The sequence below is a fragment of the Bombina bombina genome, chromosome 2 (genome assembly GCF_027579735.1).
Source record: "Bombina bombina isolate aBomBom1 chromosome 2, aBomBom1.pri, whole genome shotgun sequence".
Lineage (NCBI taxonomy): Eukaryota > Metazoa > Chordata > Amphibia > Anura > Bombinatoridae > Bombina > Bombina bombina.
In genome coordinates, this window is record NC_069500.1 from 457,470,857 (window position 1) to 457,494,043 (window position 23,187).

General features: G+C 40.0%; 1 protein-coding gene across 1 annotated transcript; it reads right to left on the reverse strand.

Moving 5' to 3' along the window:
• Nucleotides 1–1,042: 1,042 nt before the first annotated feature.
• Nucleotides 1,043–17,907, reverse strand: LOC128647005 (olfactory receptor 6M1-like). Its single transcript, XM_053699815.1, has 2 exons — nt 17,817–17,907; nt 1,043–1,998 (listed from the first exon to the last, which is right to left on the reverse strand). Exons 1-2 carry the CDS (start codon nt 17,905–17,907, stop codon nt 1,043–1,045), a joined length of 1,047 nt encoding a protein of 348 aa, XP_053555790.1.
• Nucleotides 17,908–23,187: the final 5,280 nt, after the last annotated feature.

Below are 23,187 nucleotides of genomic sequence, written 5' to 3' on the forward strand. Positions count from 1 at the left end.
GTGCAATTGTCAACAGGGTCAGTTATAGAAGAAGGAAAAGAAACAATGTAATAATAAATAAAACACTTCTTATTATCAAATTTACCTGAGCCTGCAAAAGTCTAAACAGTGAATGTTCAGCTCTACCACAAACTCATTATTTTATGTCCCACAGCAAATGAGACAAGGAATATAGATTCCACTGGGTGGGCCTTTCAAGATGTGTATACCTGAGCCTGCAAAAGTCTAAACAGTGAATGGTTATCTTTACCACAACCTCCTTTATATCTGTCCCACAGCAATTGAGACCAGGAATATAGATTTTACTTGGCCTTTCAAGATGTGTATACCTTGTTAAATTAATTTAAAGTATTTTAATGCATTTCTTAATTGTTTACATATGTCATAGAGCAAATGAGACCAGAAATATAGATTCCACTGAGCCTTTCAAGATGTGTATGTATACCTTGTTATGATGTAATAATAAATAAAACACTTTTTATTATCAAATTTACCTGAGCCTGCAAAAGTCTAAACAGGGAATGGTTATCGTTACTACAAGCTCCTTTATATCTGTCCCACAGCAAATGAGACCAGGAATATAGATTGCACTAGTCCTTTCAAGATGTGTATATATTGTTATAATGTAAGAATAAATAAAAAAAATTCTTATTATCAAATTTACCTGAACCTGCAAAAGTCTTAGCAGTGAATGGTTAGCTCTACCACAAGCTCATTTTTTTATGTCCCACAGCAAATGAGACCAGGAATATAGATTCCACTGGGCCTTTCAAGATGTGTATACCTGAGCCTGCAGAAGTCTAAACAGTGAATGGTTATCTTTACCACAACCTCCTTTATATCTGTACCACAGCAAATGAGACCAGGAATATAAATTTCACTTTGCCTTTTAAGATGTGTATACCTTGTTAAATTAATTTAAAGTATTTTAATGCATTTCTTAATTGTTTACATATGTTGAGACAATTATTCAGTTATAGGAATATGTTAGAAAACAAATAATAATGATTTATTTGACAACTCAGTTATTATTAGTTTTCAATTAAGGATTATTAATCTTAAAATGCCAGTGACTAAAAAAATTGTCTAATGCTATTTTAACGCTTTCATTACGAAGAGTGAAAACAAAGGGACTTAAGATAGGGGTCACAAATACTGTTATCATGCTAACCATTTTATTGATACTTATTAAAGCCTTTTGTTTTGGGATCACATACAGAAATATAGTGCCACCATAACCTAGACATACTAGAAACAGATGTGATGCACACGTGGAAAAAGCTTTTTGGCGCCCAGTGACTGAAGGAATTTTAAGTATAGTTATGGCAATTATAATGTATGTCACAATAATTAAAATGAAAGTTCCTAGAATAACAAAAGAAAACATGAAGAAGTCAATGATCTCAAATAGTTCAGTGTTAACACAGGCAAGTTTCAATATAGGTGTAGAGTCGCAAAAGAAATGATTAATTGTGCTTTTATCACAGAACGGTAGCATAGATTTGACAGCTATTGGAGGTGTAACGTAAAATATTCCTGCCATCCAGGACCCAACAACCAGATAAAAGCATCTGTTCCAGCTCATGATGGTTACATAATGTAAGGGACTGCAAATAGCTACATATCTATCGATGGACATAGCTGCCAAAACAATGAAATCTATAGTCCCCAAGAGAAAATAAAAGTAAAATTGCATAAAACAGCCAGCGTAGGATATCGATTTTGTATTGGACAAAAGGGTGGATAGAAGTTTTGGTATTACAACTGTTGATATACTCATTTCCAAAAAAGATATATTTCCCAGGAAAAAATACATGGGTGAATGAAGTTTTGAATCCCAGTATACTAATATTATTATTGTCAAATTACCAGTGATTATAAAAATATAGATAAGAAGAAATATCATAAACAATGCAATCTCTAGTTCAAAAAATGGAGGAAATGCATTAAAAATAAATTCATGAACACTGCTGTTGTATTTCATTGCAAATATGTAACCTGCAAAAAGTGTTAAAATGTATATGTTAACATATAGAATCCACAACTAAATCCTGAAGAGCTCAAAGGGATAGAAAGGTCAAAATGTGCCTTGGTATACTTTCATTTTAAATAGCAGAATTCCATTCACAAAAAAATACTTCTAGATTATTACTGTTTTTCAGTGGAATACGCACATATACTGTGGGTGCCAGTATTACAGCATTGAAGCTCAGAGAGCTGGAGGTTGTGGTGTGTATTGTGCCTGGTGCACAGGTACACAATATGTGCCTATGCTGCTGAAAAACAGTTACAACCTTTACTAGAAGCAGATTTGCTAATGGAAGCATATTGAAAAAATGCACATTTCAGTTCTGACCCTTCTAATACTTTAATACTTTTTTTGTTGATGCTATTTTTTTAATATTAAACATTGTCTGATAAAGTAGAGACTTAAGTTAATATATACACATATATATATATATATATATATATATATATATATATATATATATATATACAGATAGATGATATATATATATATATATATATATATATATATATATATATAGAGAGAGAGAGAGAGAGAGAGAGAGAGAGAGAGAGAGAGAGATGATAGCTAGATAGATAGATAGATGAAAGATAGATAGATAGATGATAGATAGATAGATAGATAGATAGATAGATAGATAGATAAATAGATAGATAGACAGATGGATGGACACACAGAGGAAAAGACAGAAAAATAGATAGATAGATAGATAGATAGATAGATGAAAGATAGATAGATAGATAAATAGATAAATAGATAGATAGATAGATAGATAGATAGATAGATAGATAGACAGATGTATGGACACAAAGAGGAAAAGACAGAAAAATAGAAACTAGATAGATAGATAGATGTGTAAAACATTATTATTTTTATGGTTTGAATTTTTTAGTGTGTGTTTTGTAGCCTACACATTGTTCTGACATGAATTTTTAAAATAACTACATATTTGCATATTTATTCCACATTTATTTAAAGTTAAAATGGTGAGACAATTATGAAATATGTTCAAAAATAAATGCATATAAGAATACATTTTTTCAAGATTGTAATTAATTTTATGTTAAAAAATAATAATTATATTTTGACACAAAAGGATAGGAAAGGATAATTCTCCACATATGAATTGAGCTTCTTAAGAGATTCTAACAGCTTGCAATCTAAACATTGCTGTGTTCAGTAATAATGTAATATGTGGATGAAGTTCTCTATACTATTGACTATTTTTTTCTGCTATTTTTCAAAAGGCCTGTAAAAAAATGTGTTGCATAAAGGTTTGCAAGTGTTTATACAATTTAAAAATATGAAATCTAGACAGATTAAGTTCTGATATTCAGGTTTATTGCAGTAAATTAGGAAAAAAAGTATTAACAATAGAACCATTATTTTGCATGTCAAACTATAAAAAAGATTGACCCATAGGCAATTACTAGTTAGAAAATGAAATATACTTACATGTACTTTAAATGTTTGAATGCAGACTGGGTAACTTTTTTTAATTAAACTGTCTCTTTTTTTTTCTTGTATAATACTTACAATAGCTTTGTTGCACATTAGATTTATAAGATTAGACACAGAACCAATACATTTCAATTTGTATACATCAATTGTCTATGTACATCCACAGTTCCACATACCAACAAATGTTTACTCTTTGCCCAGAAATTGCCAAAAGTAATTAAAAGAAGCAGGAAAGTGCCAGCTTTTATTTAAGCTTTAGAATGAAATCTCTGTGCAATTACGTCTAATCTATGAGGCACGTATTTGTTCCCTGAAGAAAATCACTGCTTATTAAAACTATTACATGTAGCTTTATCTATATTTAGAAGAAAGTGGACATAATAAACAGTTTTTTTTAATTCTCTATATCTTGTAATTTGCACTATAAGGGCTATTCTATAGTTGAAAATTGCTTTACTATGTTGAAGCATTTTTAGACAAATTCCTTTTTTTCAATTCCCGCCCAATCTATAGATTTAAATGGATACTAAACCCAAATTTTTCTTTCATGATTCAGATAGAGCATGCAATTTTAAGTAAATTTCCAATTCACTCCTATTATCAATTTTTCTTGTTTATTTTAATAAGCAGGAATTTAAGCATAGGAGCTGGCCCATTTTTGTTTCAGACCCTGGATAGCGCTTGCTGATTGGTGGCTACATTTAGCCACCAATCAGCAAGCGCTACCCAGGTGCTGAAACGAAAATCGTCCTAAGTTTAAGTTCCTGCTTTTCAAATAAAGATACCATGAGAACCAAAAAAAATGATAATAGGAGTAAATTAGAAAGTTGATTTTGTGACTTGTAAAAAATAGTGAAAAACGCAACCACTCGCATTGACATGTGCCCTCACATGTAAGCCCGTTTGCGTTGCACACTCGCTGACATTAACTTCTTGAGTTTTCCTTAATTCTCTGTGTTTCTTGTTATCTGAATACCAATTTTCATTTCTGTAACATCTTTGTTTTTTGAGATATAGGTATCCTCATAAATCACCCCCCCCCCCCTTTTGATCTCCCTTAAGTGGATTTTCAGGAAATGGTAAAACATGTATTTCTTTATTTTAAAGGAGAATTTAAATACCAATTTTCACATCTGTAATATCTTTTTTTTTTAGATATAGGTATCATCATAAATCACCACCCCGTTTTGACCCCCCTTAACTGTATTTTTAGGAAATGTTAAAAAAGTGTTCCATTATTTTTAACCCCTTAACGACCGATGACGTACAAGGGGTTCTAAATACCAAAATTAAATGCCACAGCATGTCTTCTATTTCTGAACAAAGGGGATCCCAGAGAAGCATTTACAACCATTTGTGCCATAATTGCACAAGTTGTTTTTAAATAATGTCAAGGAAAAACCTAAAGTTTGTGAAAAAGTTTGTGAAAAAGTAAGCGATTTTTTTATTTGATCGCATTTGGCGATGAAATGGTGGTATGAAATATACCAAAATGGGCCTAGATCAATACTTTGGGTTTTCTACTAAAAAATAAATATATGCATGTCAAGGGATATTCAGGGATTCCTGACAGATATCAGAGTTCCAATGTAATTATCGCTAATTTTTAAAAAAAATGGTTTGGAAATATCAAAGTGCTACATTTAAACATTGGGTATTTCTAAACTCAGGACAAAATTTAGAAACTATTAAGCATGGGTGTTTTTTGTTGGTTGTAGATGTATAACAGATTTTGGGGGTCAAAGTTAAAAAAAGTGTGTTTTTTTTTATTTTTTTCATCATATTCTATAATTGTTTTATAGTAAATTATAAGATATGATGAAAATAATGGTATCTTTACAAAGTCCATTTAATGGCGAGAAAATCATTATATAATATGTGTGGGTACAGTAAATGAGTAAGAGGAAAATTACAGCTAAACACAAACACTGCAGAAATGTAAAAATAGCCTTGGTCCCTAATGGTCAGAAAATGGAAAAGTGCTGTGGTCCATAAGGGTTTAAAGGAGAAAGTAAATACCAATTTTCACATCTGTAACATCTTTGAATTTGAGAGATAGGTATCCTCATAAATCACCCTCCCCCCTTTTGACCACCCTTAAAGGCATATGAAACCCAATTTTTTTCTTTCATGATTCAGATAGAGCATGCCATTTTTAGCAACTTTCTAATATATTCCTGTGACGAATACCTCAGGATTTAGCTGCTAAGAGGTTAATTCTGTTTAGCCTGTGAGCTAAAAAAGATTTGTTTTTCAAGAAGAACTGTGTGTTTGTGTTTTCTTTGATGTGCCAGAACCCCTCATAAATAGTTTCTAAGAGCCCTTTCTCCAAATGTTATTGTGTATGCATTGAGTCATATATCTGTCAGCTCCAGAGATACAACACAGTGCCTCAGTCCCATAAACTGATAAGGTCAATAAAAGGACATGGTACAATGTAGAGATGTGTTTAAGACATATTATGGCATAAAATGAAGGGAAGTATGACAATCCTGTCATATCTGGTATCAAACCGTTTCTCACAATGTAAGGTAGAGATTCCCTATCAGTCTATATGAAAATAGATTTACCTAGCAGAAATTATAATGTGTTCTATAATTTTAGGCAAAGACTTAGAGTTTATTGAAGGTCATAAAAAAACAGGGGGGTTTCTTAGCCCGCCCAGGAGGGTGTGGTCAGGCAACTTGATCTCTGGAAAATAGGTATAAGAATTTTGTTTTTAACTATAAGATTGTCATTCTTACAAGGGGAGCTGTTCTACAGAGTAAGAACCCATCGCTTCATGCCAGTCCCCAGTCACAGATCTTGAGACTAGTAAAGTATTCAATCTGTTTTTCTCCTTTTTTATTTTAAAAACTGTTTGCTGTGTGTAATTGTATTTGTAACAACTTTTTATTAATAATGCATTGTGCATAATATTTTTGGCATAATAAATAATTCCTTTATTAAGCTTTGGCCTTTGTCTAATAATTGAACCACGTTACTGAAAGAGACTGGAATATTAGAACTGTATATTTTAGGGTATCTTCTGCTAAATTGTATTCTAAGAGTACATGTGTAAATCTGGGGTTTCCTTAAGATTTCCCATATCATATAATCTTAAGTGGTGGCAGCTAGATATTATAGTTAGTTTAGTGCGGGTGGCATTAAAGGGGAGTTTGGGGCATTTCTTTTACATCTAGTACAGACTGGAGAGTGTTGTTAACCCTTGCACCCACTGAACTAAATCACAAGCTTGCCTGGTGTGGCTAGATTGTGACATATTAGTGACAGTAGAAGGGGTCTGATAACCCTTTCTGTGCCAAACAAGTGACTGGCGCAGGGTTGGATAACCCTGTTTGTCACAATTCCTATTATCAAATTGTATTTGTTCTCTTTGTATGCTTTGTTGAATGAGCAGAAATGCAATACTAGTTGCTGACTGAACATGGGTGAGCCAATGATAATCAGTATATATATGCAGCCACCAATCAGCTGCTAGAACCAAGGTTCTTTGCTACTCCTTGGCTTTCCTTGATAAATCCTTAAGCAAAGGATAACAAGAGAAGGAAACAAATTACATAATATAAGTAAACTGGAACGTTGTTTAAAAATGTATTCTCTATCTGAATCATGAAAGAAAAATTTTGGGGTTCATGTAAACCTAAAAAATAATGTTATATAATTCTGCACATAGTGCAGAATTATATAACATTATTTTAGTGCTATTGTTATAAAACCTTTTTTCGTTTTACAGACCCACTCTCTGCTCTCTGCTGAGCGGGTCTGTTTTTTTTACACAACGCATCGGGCCAGCTGTATAGTCACAGCCCGGCCCGGCCCGACCGCTCCATAACATTAAGTGCAGCTTGCTCCTGCTGTCAGACAGAGCAGGAGCGAGCTGCACTTAATGTTATGGCGCGGTCGGGCCAGGCTGTGACTATACAGCTGGCCCGATGCGCTGTGTAAAAAAAACAGACCCGCTCAACAGAGAGCGGGTCTGTAAAATGGGCATATTTTTAAAAAATTCAAATGGAAAAAAAGGTTTTATAACAATAGCACTAAAATAATGTTATATAATTCTGCACTATGTGCAGAATTATATAACATTATTTTTTAGGTTTACCCCCTTAACCCCATAAGGACAAGGCCCTTTTTCAGTTTCTTTCCCTTAAGGACCAGGGCTCTTTTTACATTTCTGCGGTGTTTGTGTTTAGCTGTAATTTTCCTCTTACTCATTTACTGTACCCACACATATTATATACCGTTTGTCTCGCCATTAAATGGACTTTCTAAAGATACCCCTATTTTCATCATACAGTATTGATCTAGGCCCATTTTGGTATATTTCATGCCACCATTTCACCGCCAAATGAGATCAAATAAAAAAAAAAAGTTCACTTTTTCACAAATTATTTCACAAACTTTAGGTTTTTCACTAAAATTATTTGCAAACAACTTGTGCAATTATGGCATAAATGGTTGTAAACGCTTCTCTGGGATCCCCTTTGTTCAGAAATAGCAGACATATATGGCTTTGGCGTTGCTTTTGGTAATTAGAAGGCTGCTAAATGCCACTGCGCGCCACACGTGTATTATGCCCAGCAGCAAAGGAATTAATTAGGGAGCAAGTAGGGAGCTTCTAGGGTTAATTTTAGCTTTAGTGTAGTGTAGTAGACAACCCCAAGTATTGATCTAGGCTCATCTTGGTATATTTCATGCCCCCATTTTACCGCCAAATGCGATCAAATGAAAAAAAAAATGTTAAATTTTTCACAATTTTAGGTTTCTCACTGAAATTATTTACAAACAGCTTGTGCAATTATGGCACACATGGTTGTAAAAGCGTCTCTGCCAGTAAAAGTCTGCCAGTAAAAGTCTGCCAGTACTAAAATAAAAGGTATTTTTAAATTATTTTTTTTTAGCATATTTATATTTGCTGATGTGTAGGATCCCCCCTTAGCCCCCAACCTCCCTGATCTCCCCCCCCAAACAGCTCTCTAACCCTCCCCCTCTACCTTATTGGTAGCCATCTTGGGTACTGGTAGCTGTCTGCCAGTACCCAGTTAACTAAAATAACTGCTTTTTTTTTTTTTATTTATTTTTTTTCTGTAGTGTAGCTTCCCCCCAGCCAAAGACCAACCCCCCATCCCCTCCCAGATCCCTTAGATGCTTTTTTTAATAAAATTTTACCCCACTCAATCCCACTTTTTAAAAACAAAATTCTGTAGTGTAGCCGTTCCCACACGCTTCCACCCCGTGCACGAGCCTGCCCCCGCCCTCCCGTGCACGAGCCTGCCCCCGACGATCCCGCCCACGATCCCACCCCCCTAAACGTCATAGGGTCCATCAATGGCTCCCACCCGCCTCTCACGTAAACTCCCACCCACCAACGATACCGGCCATCGATGTCCGGTGCAGAGAGGGCTACAGATTGTCTCTCTCTGCATCGGATGGCCAAAGGGTGTTATTGCAGGATGCCTCGATATTGAAGCATCACTGCAATAACTGGAAAGCGGCTGGAAGCGAGCAGGATCGCTTCCAGCCGCTTTAAACCCCTAATGTCATACAGGGTACGACGTGCGTCCTTAAGGGGTTAAGTGGATGTTTGGGAAATGGTTAAACACGTATCTTTATTTTTAAATGAGAATGTAAATACTTATTTTCACATCTGTGACATCTTTGGTTTTTGAGATATAGGTATCCTCATAAATCCCCCCCGTTTTGACCCCCCCTTAAGTTTATTTCGGGAAAAGTTAAAATACATGTTTATTTATTTTTAAAGGATAATCTAAATAGCAATTTTCATGTCTGTAAAATATTTGGTTTTTGAGATATAGGTATCATCATAAATCACCCTCCCCCCCCCCCCCATTTTGACTGCCCTAAAATGGATTTTTGGTAAATGGTAAAACACGTGTTTCTTTATTTTTCAAGGAGAATCTAAAAACCAATTTTCACGTCTATAACATCTTTTTTTTTTAAGATATATGTATCCTCAAAAATGAGCCTCCCCTTAAGTGAATCTTCGTGAAATGGTAAAACAAGTGTTTCTTTTTTTTTTCAAAGAGAATCTAAATACCAATGTTCACGTCTGCAACATCTTTTTTTTTTGAGATATAGGTATCCTCATGAATCAGCCCCCCACTTTTGACTCCCTTAAGTGTATTTTTGGGAAATGGTAAAACACGTGTTTATTTTTCAAGGAGAATCTAAATACTAATTTTTACGTCTGTAACTTCTTTTGTTTTTGAGGTATAGGTAGCCTCATAAATCAGCCCCCCCCCCCCCCCCCATTTGACGCCCCTTAATTGGATTTTGGGGAAATGATAAAACACGTTTCTTTATTTTTCATGGAGAATCTAAATATCAATTTTCACGTCTGTAACATAATCGTTTTTTGAGATATAGATAAAAAAATGCACCGTCTTTTTTACCCCCTTAGGGACATAATCTCCAAAAATCTTTACTTAGTGGGTGCCTACGTCATAAAAACAACTTACCTTCCCAATTTCACATTCCTAGGTTAAACGGTTTGAGCTGGGCGTTGATGAGTCAGTCAGTCATTCAGTTAGTCAGTCAGGACTTATATATATATATATATATATATATATTGAGGTTTTGAAATATTACATGACAGACAATAAAAGAAAAACATTTATCACATACATAAAATTAAATATCACATATAGGTATATATCTTATATGATTATAATAGTATTCAATGTTATAAACCTCAGTTTTTTTAATAAATTGTCATGCTCGGCTGAGTAAGTTCAGGGGTATGGAGCATGTGCAAGGTGATGGCTGAGTTAAGCTGAGAGGATGTGAAGAGGTGAGTAGGACTCAGTATCCCAGAATGGAAACACAGAACAAAGAAGGGTCTTTTCTTAAAGAAAGTTTACTAAGGTAATGCAAGTAAAACAAGAGGTAAAGCAGATCAAGGTTATATTCCAAACTGATAATAAACAAACAAAAGTCTTTGGTAAGGCAACTTGGTTTCAAGAACGGGCCGAGCATACACCAGTATCTCAGAAGGAAACTTGGTTTCAGGAACGGGCCGAGCATACGCCAGTATCTCGGTAAGGCAACTTGGTTTCAGGAAGGGGCCGAGCATACGCCAGTATCTCGGTAAGGCAACTGGGGTTCAGGAAGGGGCCGAGCATACGCCAGTATCTCGGTAAGGCAACTGGGGTTCAGGAAGGGGCCGAGCATACGCCAGTATCTCGGTAAGGCAACTGGGGTTCAGGAAGGGGCCGAGCATACGTCAGTATCTCGGTAAGGCAACTTGGGTTCAGGAAGGGGCCGAGCATACGCCAGTATCTCGGTATGGCAACTTGGGTTCAGGAAGGGGCCGAGCATACGCCAGTATCTCGGTAAGGCAACTTGGGTTCAGGAAGGGGCCGAGCATATGCCAGTATCTCGGTAAGGCAACTTGGTTTCAGGAACGGGCTGAGAATACGCCAGTATCTCAGTAAGGCAACTTGGTTTCAGGAACACCAATGTCACAGTAGAGTTGATTAGACTCAGCAAGCGGAGAAACATACAGTTCTTACAGCAGTGGAGATTAGTACCAACAGCCAAGGAAGTATACAGGTACTCACAGAAGAGGTGTTCAGTCTCACAGCAGAGTTACTTGGCTTCAGGAAAAACAAATGTCATAGTATAGTTGCTAAGACTCAGCAAGCAGATGAACATACAGTTCTTACAGCAGTGGAGTTTAGTACCAACAGCCAAGGAAGTATACAGGTACTCATAGCAGAGGTACTTGACTTCAGGATAAACAGATGTCACAGTATAGTTGCTTAGACTCAGCAGCCAGTTTAGCTTACAGTTCTCACAGCTTGGTGATAGACACAGTAGCCAAGTAAGCATACAGGATACAAAAGAATTGTCAGAATACAAGCCAAGGGTCAGTAGCCAGGAAAGCAGTCCAATCTTTCATAAAGCAAAAAGGGGAATCCAGAAGAATGGTCAATCAGCAAGCCGAGTTCAGATGCCATGGATCCAACAACAAAACAGGAATTCAGGAAACAGAACAGAGGAAAAAACAAAGGAATTCAATCACAATGTCAAGGCACCAAATGATTAGTGAAGCAGCCCTTTATAGCAGAGCTGATTAGAAAACTACATGCAGCTGGCAGGCAGGTGGAACCAGAGAGTAATCCACTGCAGGTAACAGGTCTCCAAAATGCTGCAAACATAAACAGCTACCTCTGGTGGCACAGGAAAAGAAAAACAGGCTGGGAATCAGGAGTTCCAGGTTCAAATCCAGGCACGGCTGTGACATAAATAAACCATTAAGAATTCCACAAATAGGAAACAAAAGCCTTCAGTGCCCTACATTTGCCCCCTCAGCATATGATCTTACCTCTGGTATAGTAAAGATCATAATAAATATCAAAAGGCCACTCTTGGAAACCAGATCTAAAAAATTCTAGCCGGGACAGCCCTCATGGCATTCTGTTAAAAAAGGGGCTGTTCCTGTGAGTGGCGAGATGTCTCCCATAGAAATAATAAGAGCTCTCTTCAATGTAAAGTTTGCAAAGAGTACCCAGCATATGTTTAAACTACAATATTATGCCTAATACACATCAAATTACACTCTTTTCATCAAATTGCTGCTATCAGTCGGTTTTTCTTTCAGAATATTTAGGGTGTGATCAAATATACGGTGCAGGTTTCGGCACTAGCGTGGAAACCTGGGCCGCTAGTAATTTCACCTTGCACATCGGGGTATTACATATATGGCTCCGGCATTTCCTAAGTGGCGTAAGTCGGATAAACTAGCGATGTCCAGAAATAAGCGTAAATTAAAATTTCTGGAGTCGCCAGTGACTTACGGCACTTTAGAAACTGCCGGCGCCTAAGAAAAGTAAAGATAATTTTAAATCTCCAGTAGCAGTCTAACACGCCTCCCAAAAATAAGCCCGACACGTATACCCCTATATCCGCAATCCCCCCTCTCACTACTAATAATAAATGTATTAACCCCTAGACCGACAACCACCCACAACGCAATATGCCTATTTAAACTATTAACCCCTATATCCACCATAAAACCCACACCACAAGTAATAACTAAATTATTAACCCCTAAACCGCCATAGCCCACAATGCCATTAACCTATTCAAGTATTACCCCTAAACCGCCATAGCCCACATAGCCTATTAAATGTATTAACCCCTAATCTGCCGCCGCCAACGTCACCACCACTATAATAAAGTTATTAACCCCTAAAACTAAGTCTAACCCTAACACTCCCCTAACTTAAATATTATTTAAATAAATCTAAATAAATTTACTATTATTAACTCAATTATTCCTATTTAAAACTAAATGCTACCCTATAAAATAAACCCTAAGATAGCTACAAAATAATTAATAATTACATTGTAGCTATTTTAGGATTTATTTTTATTTTACAGGCAACTTTGTATTTATTTTAACTAGGTAGAATAGTTATTAAATAGTTATTAACTATTTAATAGCTACCTAGTTAAAATAAATACAAATTTACCCATAAAATAAATCCTAACCTAAGTTACAATTACACCTAACACTATAATATCATTAAATAAATTAAATTAATTAACTACAGTAACCTAAAATTAAATACAATTAAATAAAATAAACTACAAAAAAAAAACAACTAAATTACAGAAAATAAAAAAATTACAAGAAGTTTAAACTAATTACACCTAATCTAAGGCCCCTAATAACATAAAAATCCCCCCAAAATAATAAAATTCCCTACCCTATACTAAATTACAAATAGCCCTTAAAAGGGCTTTTTGCGGGGCATTGCCCCAAAGTAATCAGCTCTTTTACCTGTAAAAAAAAATACAATCCCCCCCAACATTAAAACCCACCACCCACACACCCAACCCTACTCTAAAACCCACCCAATCCCCCCTAAAAATAAAATCAGAACACTAACCCCTTGAAGATCATCCTACCTTGAGCCGTCTTCACCCATCCGGGCACAAGTGGACCTCCGATCCGGGCAGAAGTCTTCATCTGATCCGGGCAGAAGAGGACCTCCAGATGGGCAGAAGTCTTCATCCAGCCGGCATCTTCTATCTTCATCCATCCGGAGCGGGTCCATCTTCAATCCAGCCTGCGCGGAGCTTCCTTCCAGCACAACGACTACCCGACTAATGAATATTCCTTTAAATGATGTCATCCAAGATGGCGTCCCTTGAATTCCGATTGGCTGATAGGATTCTATCAGCCAATCGGAATTAAGGTAGGTAAAATCCTATTGGCTGATGCAATCAGCCAATCGGATTGAGCTCGCATTCTAATGGCTGATTGGAACAGCCAATAGAATGCAAGGTCAATCCTATTGGCTGATTGGATCAGCCAATCGGATTGAACTGCAATCCGATTGGCTGATTGCATCAGCCAATAGGAATTTTCCTACCTTAATTCCGATTGGCTGATAGAGTCCTATCAGCCAATCGAAATTCAAGGGACACCATCTTGGATGTTGTCATTTAAAGGAATATTCATTTGTCGGTAGTCGTCGTTCTGGAAGGATGCTCCGCGTCGGCTGGATTGAAGATGGACCAGCTCCGCTCCAGATGGATGAAGATAGAAGATGCCGGCTGGGTGAAGACTTCTGCCCATCTGGAGGTCCTGTTCTGCCCAGATCGGATGAAGACTTCTGCACAGATCGGAGGTCCACTTGTGCCCGGCTGGGTGAAGACGGCTCAAGGTAGGGTGATCTTCAAGGGGTTAGTGTTAGTTTTTTTTAAGGGAGGATTGGGTGGGTTTTAGAGTAGGGTTGGGTGTGTGGGTGGTGGGTTTTAATGTTGGGGGGTATTGTATTTTTTTTACAGGTAAAAGAGTTGATTACTTTGGGGCAATGCCCCACAAAAAAGCCCTTTTAAGGGTTATTTGTAATTTAGTATAGGGTAGGGAATTTTATTATTTTAGGGGGCTTTTTTATTTTATTAGGGGGCTTAGATTAGGTGTAATTAGTTTAAACTTCTTGTAAAAAATTTTTATTTTCAGTAATTTTGTGGGGTTTTTTGTAGTTTATTTTATTTAATTGTATTTAATTTTAGGTAATTGTAGTTAATTAATTCAATTTATTTAATGATAGTGTAGTGTTAGGTGTAATTGTAACTTAGGTGAGGATTTATTTTACAGGTAAATTTGTATTTATTTTAACTAGGTAGCTATTAAATAGTTAATAACTATTTAATAACTATTGTACCTAGTTAAAATAAATTCAAAGTTGCCTGTAAAATAAAAAAAAACCTAAAATAGCTACAATGTAATTATTAGGGTAAGAATTTAGTTTTAAATAGGAATAATTGAGTTAATAATAGTAAAAAAAATTTTTTTTTTTTGAATAACATTTTTTTTATTTTGTAACAATATAGAGATACAAACAACAGTACGATCTGAGCGTACTATAGAGATAGGTTACATATTCATGCATGGTTACAGTATAAAATCACAACCGATATTAATGATACAGCATAAATAACTGAGCTATGTGGAATCCAGTTCTCCTTGACACACATAGTGGAGCCAACTGGATCCAAGAACCATATTATGATCAAGAGGGGGGGGGGGGGAGAGTGGATCTGGGGGAAATAACAGGGATGTTAATTTCACTCAAGTGTAAGTGAGGGTCATCTAAGTTATGAAGGAGGAGGGGGAGTGTAATCAGGATCCCTGACTCCATTCTCCTTACAGAAATCTCTATTTAGGCCTCAAAACTCGGGAGCCACTGGGTATCAAACCTGTCCTTCCAGTCTGACCAAATTAGCTAGAAAGAGTCTAGTTTACCCATAGTATAGTATACATTTTTTTCATAGAATACATATAAGCCATCAGAGAAACCACATCTGCCCAGGCGGGGGGGTTTACCCTCTTCCAGGCCCTAGCTATGGATAGCTTAATAGCAGAAAACAAGTAAATGCATAGTGTGCCCTGATGTTTGGGTAGTTTGTGTGTACCTAAGTGAAAAAGGGCTGCCTCAGGAGATTTGGGGATTTTTATTCCCATACTTGCCAATACTGCGAAACTGTGTGTCCAAAGTGAATGAAGTTTGGGGCAATGCCACCAAATATGGAGCATGTCACCTCTGTGAGAGCACTCCCTCCAGCAAGCTGAAGAGGCTGCAGGGAAGAGTGCGACTAGCCTGGTCGGAACGTAATACCAGTGCATGAGGAGCTTAATATAGGTTTCGTAGATAGTGACACAATGTAGCACCTTTTTTGTGAGTAAGAGTGTACGTTGCCATACTTCTAATGGCTTGGATATGTTCAGCTTCTGTTGCCATTTGAGAATATGAGAGGCTTTATCTATAGGGGATGCTCCTTCCATGAGGGTATAATGCAATGATAACGGTTTACCAAGTCGTCGGCCCTGTTGCCATCTGGCCTCCCATACAGTCAGCTGTCGGGAGGAGGAAGGTTTGAACCCCCATCTAGAGAGTAGACTTATTACTCTAATATATTCAAAAGCCATGTACGATGGGATTGAATTAGGGTTGTCAGTGTGAGATAGTTCCACGTAAGTTCCTTGAGAGGTCGGGGACCACAGGTCCGCTACCTTACTAAAACCCAACCTTGCCCAAGTGACTGGGTGCGAGTCAGGCAGGCCCGAAAGGAGCCCCGATAGGGCGGTTATGGGAGAGGGGTGTGGAGCTATATGTTTGTAGTGGCGTATTTGGTCCCAGACTGCGAGACATTCTTTTATCACCGGGTTTGTTATATTGAGAAGTCTCCTACAGTGAGGAGGAGTCCAAATCAAGTCTCTTAGAGTCAAATCGAATGGGAGAGACGCCTGTTCCAGGCTTCTCCATTTGCTTTTGGAGCCGACTACGCCCCACTGGGAAATATGCGTGAGCATCGCCGCCTCGTAATACCTGGATATGGATGGGGAGGCCACCCCCCCCGTCCATTCTGGCATATTGAAGACATCTATGGGTGACACGAGGAGGTTTGCTCTGCCAAATATATTTGGTACATGCACCTTGGAATTGTAGGATGAGGGAGCGGGGGACTCTGAGCGGAAGGCATCTAAATGCATATGTGAGTTTCGGGAGGTAGCTCATTTTGAGGGCAGCTATGCGACCCAGCCATGAGACCATTTTAAAGTTCCATCTCCGGCTCAAAGATCTGAGCTCCGAGAGGAGAGGCTTATAGTTGTCTTCAAGCATTTGTGGAAGGGAGTTGGAGATTTTCACCCCTAAATGAGAGATGTGGGAGTTATTAACTACAAATTTGTGCCTGTTTGGTATATGTTTGGAGACGTCCGCTGAGAATCCCTGTAAGTATATTTCTGTTTTTGTTTGGTTTAATTTATAATAGGAGAGGCCACTGAAGGTCTCCAGCAAGGAGAGGAGCCTGGGTATGGTTTGTATTGGTTTGGAGGTAAAGATTGTGGTATCATCCGCAAATAGCGCCACCTTATGCATCGTGCCGTGTAGTGTGATTCCTACTAGTTCTTTATCTTCTCGTATGGTGGCAGCAAGAGGTTCAATAGCCAAAGCGAAAAGTATGGGGGAGAGAGGGCAGCCTTGCCGTGTGCCGTTCGAGATGGGAAAGGATGGTGAACTCAACCCGAGGCCTCTAACCGAGGCCGTGGGAGCTGAGTATAGCACTCTCACTGCAAGTATAACTTGTGTTGGGAGCTGGAAGGCCTCCAATACTTTCCATAGATATTCCCAGCAGACCCGGTCGAAGGCCTTTTCCGCGTCAAGCGAGAGCACGGCTAAGGGCTTGTTTAATCTCTGGGCCTCGCATAGGATGTTTATCAATCGCCTTGTGTTGTCCGGGCCCTCACGACCTGGGATGAAGGCCACTTGGTCTGGGTTGATTAGGGAGGGTAATAACCTTGCCAACCTGTTAGACAGGATTTTCGCGTAGACTTTGATGTCTGTGTTAATTAAAGATATGGGTCTGTAATTAAGGCACAGCGTTGGGTCCTTATTGGGCTTTGTGATGGCGATGATGGTGGCCTCCAAGAATTCCTTTCTGAAGGTTCCCTCCTCCATTGCTAGATTAAAGAATCTAGTGAGGATGGGTAAAATTTCTTTGCAGTATGTTTTGTAGAATATGGCAGTGAAACCATCAGGGCCCGGGGCCTTGAGAGATTTTACATTTTTAATGACTTGTCTCACTTCTTGGCAAGTAATTGGGACATCTATACATCCCTTTTGTGCCTCATGTAAGGTAAGGAGTTTCAAAGACTGTAAGAATGGCCCTATCTGTGTAGAGGGTGACTGTGTGGGACCCGTCTGGTCCTGGATATTATATAGGGCGGTATAGTAATCGCAGAACTTTTGGCCTATTAAGGACGGCAACCTAAAAACCTGCTTACCGTGCCTGAGTTTGTGAATGCGTGTAGCGCCTCTGCGCTGTCTAATTTTGTTGGCAAGAATGGTGTCTGCTGTGTTTCCCTTTGAGTACATAAGCTGTTTCAGCCGAAACAGGTTATTCTGTGTTTTCTTGAACTCTATTTGGCATATATGTTTTTTAAGGTCCTTGACCTCCTGGCTTAAATCCACATTATCTGATGTGCGTTGTTGTGTTTCTAGTGTACGTAACCTACTATGGGCCTGAGAAAGGGTGAGGCCTGCCTGTTTCCTGAGGTATGCTTGTTTGCGTATAAATAGGCCTCTAGTAGTGGCCTTGAATGCCCCCCAGATTATGTCATCTCAGACATCAGGGGTGTCATTAATCTGTAATGTGGTTGTTATTTCTGACCTGAGTTCTTCCCTAAAGGGGATGTCAGCAAATAAGTGGTGAGGTAACCTCCATGGGGGTCTGGTGTTGGTAGTGTTTCTGGATTCTAGCTCCATTACTACCTGGTCGTGGTCTGACCACGGGCAGGGGTGGATGTCTGCGGCCTGTATGCAGTCTAATGTTTCAGGGTTGCAGAAAAAATTGTCTAGTCTGGAAAATGTGGAGTGGGGGTGGGAAAAGTGAGTGAAATCCCTGTCGCGGGGATGCACTGATCTCCATATGTCAAAATAGTTAAAACTTGTCATGAGCCCCCTAAACCTGCCACTTGTAGTGTCCGGAGCAATCGCTCGTCTCTGGGGGGTGAGTTTTTTTCTGTCCATGCCGTTGTCCCATACCATGTTCATGTCGCCTGCCATAATCACCTTCCCTTGTTTGAATTGTTCAATTTTACTCATAATCTTCTTAAGATAACTAGGTTGAGAAGTGTTCGGGAGGTAGACTGAAACCAGTGTATAGGTAGTATGGTCAAGGTTGCAAACCACTATGATGTATCTTGCTTGGGGGTCCCTGATCACCTGGAGGGGTTCAAAAGCCACCCTTTTATGCACTAGGATGGCCACCCCTCTAGCTTTTTTAGAGTAGGAGGCCGTCTCAAAGACTGGAAAGTCTCGGGGGAAGGGTGTGGGGAGAGTGTTGGCGAGGAGGTGCGTCTCTTGTATGAAAGCCACATCCACCTTGTGGAAGCGTAGAGATCTAGCTAATAGGCATCTCTTGCCCACTGAATTTAGGCCTCTAACGTTGTGGGTAAGATATCGGAGAGGTGCCATTTAATATTCAATATCTGGTGATCCTGGTTAGAGAGCTATTTGGGATAGGGATGATGGGGAGGGTGTAGGGGGGGGAGAGAGGGGAAAGGTACGGTGGAAGTAGTCCACCAAAATGGAGCCCTAGTACGGGCTCCTATGTCTGAGGGGGAGCTAGCACTGTTTAGTAGGGTGTGGGTTGAGGTGAGTAGCCCCACTCTCTAGTGGGGCATGTTGGGTAGAAAGTAATTAAAATGTATAAGCTAAAACCGTACACATAATAAATATGACATACATAGTTGCAATCTTATTTTCTGAAAATGTCAAGGGCGTAAACAGTTGTAAACTGATAGCAAATAAAATAAAATGCACAGTTATTTATACCAGTATGTCAACAACAGATCTTATTCTATTTAGGACACAATGAGTGTACTTGTACCGCCAACTTCAGGTGCCTTAACATGGGACCTTCAACAAAAGTATCTTAACTGTAGGCAAACACTAAGTGTTGGCGGTCGAACTAGAGTGTACAATTTAATGTGTCATAACTTCAAACCTTCAACAAAACATCTGAACTATAAACAGTCACTGATTGTTGGTAGCAGAACCAGGGAGTGCAGTTCCACCAGCAACAATGTTTTAGTGCTAAACCATAATCGTGATAGAGTATGGAAGGTATAACTGTAGCAATCAGTTCTGATAATGTCGAACTTGTAAACTTTCATCAACTATCTATAACAAGACCTTAGCATGCAATGATGTATTCAGTAGTGTCAAGACCTTTAATATACACATACCATTGGTAGCAGGTCCTAAGTGGGTGAGGCTTGAGGCCTCAGAGAGTGGTCAGGGGGATTTTGCCTCTGTCATTTGGGTCTCTGTTCTTTTAATGTCCATTCAGGGGCCGAGACCCTGAGGCGGGAATGAGATGGAGCTTGAGTTCCCGGATCCGGCTGTAGACCCCAGTTAGCAAGAAGGGTGTTTCTGAAGGACGGGGAAGTGATGGTGTGAGTCTGATTGTCCTTAGTCACAATCAATTTAGTGGGGAAGCCCCACCTGTACTTGATGTTGGCCCTCCTGAGCTGAGATGTGATAGGGGCATACAGCTTCCTTTGTTGCAGGGTGTATGGAGAGAGATCTGGTAGCAGCTGAATGTCTTTCAGGGGCTCAGGAAGCGAGGGTTTGCTGAAGGCCACCTGAATCAGGCGGTCTTTAAAGGTGAAGTGGTGGAAACAGACTACTACATCCCTAGGTTTATCTGATGAGACAGACCTTGGTCTAAGGGCTCTGTGTGCCCGTTCCATGGTGTGAGAGGTGCCCTCTAGGGGGCCCATGAGGGCCACAAACAGCGTTTTAAGGAATTCCTGGAGGTCGCCCGCCGACACTGACTCGGGTATACCTCTGAATCTTACGTTGTTTCTCCTGGCCCTATCCTCAAGATCTGCCAATTTTAATTCTAGTTGTGTGATTTGATCCGCTAGAGTTTCGGCATACGAGAGCAAGCTAGAGTAATCTGTGGCCAGGTCGTCTTGTTGACGTTCAAGGGTGTCTACTCTGTCGCCTATTTCAGCGATGTTTTTTTTTAGTTCCGCGGAGCTTCGTTGGATTTCATCTGTAATGGATTTGGTCTGCAGAGCCAACATCTTCTGTAGTATGTTTTCAGTGATGTAGTGATTGAGATGGGCTGTGGAGCGGGAGCTCGATTGGGAGCCCTCATCTTGTGACTCAGGGTCGCTTTCCTCTCTCCTTTGCGAACTAGGATCTTTGCGGGCTTGGGAAAAATGATCGAGAACAGACTTTTGTGACCCAGCGGGGGTCCCAGGGTTTCTTTTTGAGGCGTGAGGCATAATAGCTGAGGACTAGGGGAACCAGTGTTCCCACTAGAATACTCCACTCTGATCCCCCAGGGCACTGGGAAGGAAGTGAAACATATAGGACCCGCACCAAATGTTTACCTGACAGTTATAACATTTATAGCTTAATTTGTGAGAGTGAGGCTAAACATCACCAATTTATACCACATACATTTATAATATTACATTTGATGCCGTATGAAACAATACAGGGTTAGTGACTGTTTATATGGGCTAAGTAGCCCCTATGGACCCCTCTGCACCTCAGGGAGAGGAGGATACGACCGTGAAGGAAGGGGAAAGGGGAAGTGGAGGTGACCAGCCCAGACTAGCAGGGCCGGAAAGGGGGAGGTGCAGAAAGGGCAACAGTAATACGGATTACACTACACCAGATGTAAATGACAGGATGTAGGGTATTTACAATGCGGCGTGGGGTCAAAGTGTGAGGTAGGCTCAGAACCTAGACAATAAAAGTATGGCAGATTAAACAGTACAGTATTACAATAACATATAGGAACCCTTAAGCAACTATATCATGTATAATACTATGAGCAGAGTTATAGAGAGAGAAACCTGCAGGAAAAAGAAAAAGATGTTATCAGGAAGCCCACATGCAGTAAAAAGGACACTCCACTCAGGGTATTTACCACAGAGACACATAAGCTGATGCAGCAGCTAGGCTAAACACCTCTATAGGAAAGTTCAAAGTGTCTGTACACAGGCTTTAATCAGGATCCAAGGCCTGCTAGCTTAAAGGGTCAATCTGTACAGGCCCTGTTCGCATTCAGTGGCAAATCTTTATGTCAGGGACCCTTACTATGGCCTCAGGGAGCCAGAGCAAAGTCTAAGGAGGCCTGCACAGCAATCAGAGGGCCCAGCAGGGCCATACGATGGAATATGTGGAGGGTGTAGGCTCATCAATTAGATAAGGGGAAATGAGTATGAAACCCTCTCCAGCAGGGATAAGTTCACTATTTAGGCAAATTCTTTATTAGCTGTGATGCAGAGCAAGATAATGGCTACTCAGGCCTGACTGTTCTTATAGGAGGCCCTCCCAAAGTCCCAGAAAGCTGGGCCCTAGAGTACCTCATGGGCCCACTGAATATGTTTTAAACTGGCCGCTGTAGAAAGGGGGCCACAGACCCACTAGCTCAAGCTAGCTGATGGAAAGTTAATGCCCTGGAGGGGCCTGCACTAGGTATATAGGCCACTAGTGAAGAAAGTTCATCCAAGCTCCCTCTGGTAGGGTCTATTTAATCTCCGCTACACAGGGAGACCTATGCAGCACTAGTCACAACCTGCTGCCAGGGGAAAAAAAAATTGTAAAGTTGCTCCCCTTACTCTGGTAGGAGCATCCGTTGCCCCATAGTGTGTATGTAATATTTTTTTGTGTGGAGGATCTAAATCACCCAGCTGGCAATTGGTGTGTGCTTAAGTGAGCTCTCACCTGACTTCGTGGAACGATCAGGGCTGGGAAGGGCCTGCAGTGTATTGTGCGTACTTACAGAGTCAGGTCAGGGGTGTCGCATGATTGTTGTGTGGGTCCTCTAAGTCCAGCTGATCACTGCCAGGGGAAAATGCGGAGGCCCAAAATGGCCGCTGTTTGCGCCCTTTTCAGGGGCCTTGTGGTGTAAGCAGTTATCCTCCTGTCCTTAGGGTGAGGTTAGGCTACCGAGCCTGGGTATTCCTCCACAGTTCACGTCGATTCCACCTGCCTGAATCGGTTACTGTTTATCTGCGAGGCTCCAGGAGGCCTCAAAACACAGCGTAGACCATTCTCCTTCCCACGTGGGCCATGGCCTGAAGCTCCTCCCAAGTAATAGGCCTAGTTCTCCGTACCCTCAGCAGGCAACAAGTGGGAGGCAAGAGCTCCGGAGTGGATCCCCAACCCTGCGGAGCGATACACTGTGTGCGGTTGAGTGTGAGGAGCAATCGGCAGCGGCTGGGTGAGCCCGGGAGTGCTAGGTTATGGACACAGTTGGCTGCGCTTCTGTTAGGTCTTGTAGGGAATGTGGCCATCTCCCCAGCCGTAGACCTCTCCTAGAGAGGGCAGAATAACCTCCGGAGTGGAGCCCCGACCCTCCGGAGAGCAAGCCCCCCCGCCGCTACTCTCAGTGTCGGGCGATGCAGAGGCTGCGTGTAAATTTCCCACAAGTGCCGTTGGTAAAGTCCCAAGTGCACACACTTGATAAGGGAAAGGGAACAAAAAGAAATATAAATAATATTCACTGCTCAAACTGCACTTTGTTCAGAACTATGTGTAGTTTTAGACGGAGCTACGAACACACACGTCCTGTCTCTCCGGCAGCTAGCTCCGCCCTCCCATAGTAAATTTATTTAGATTTATTTA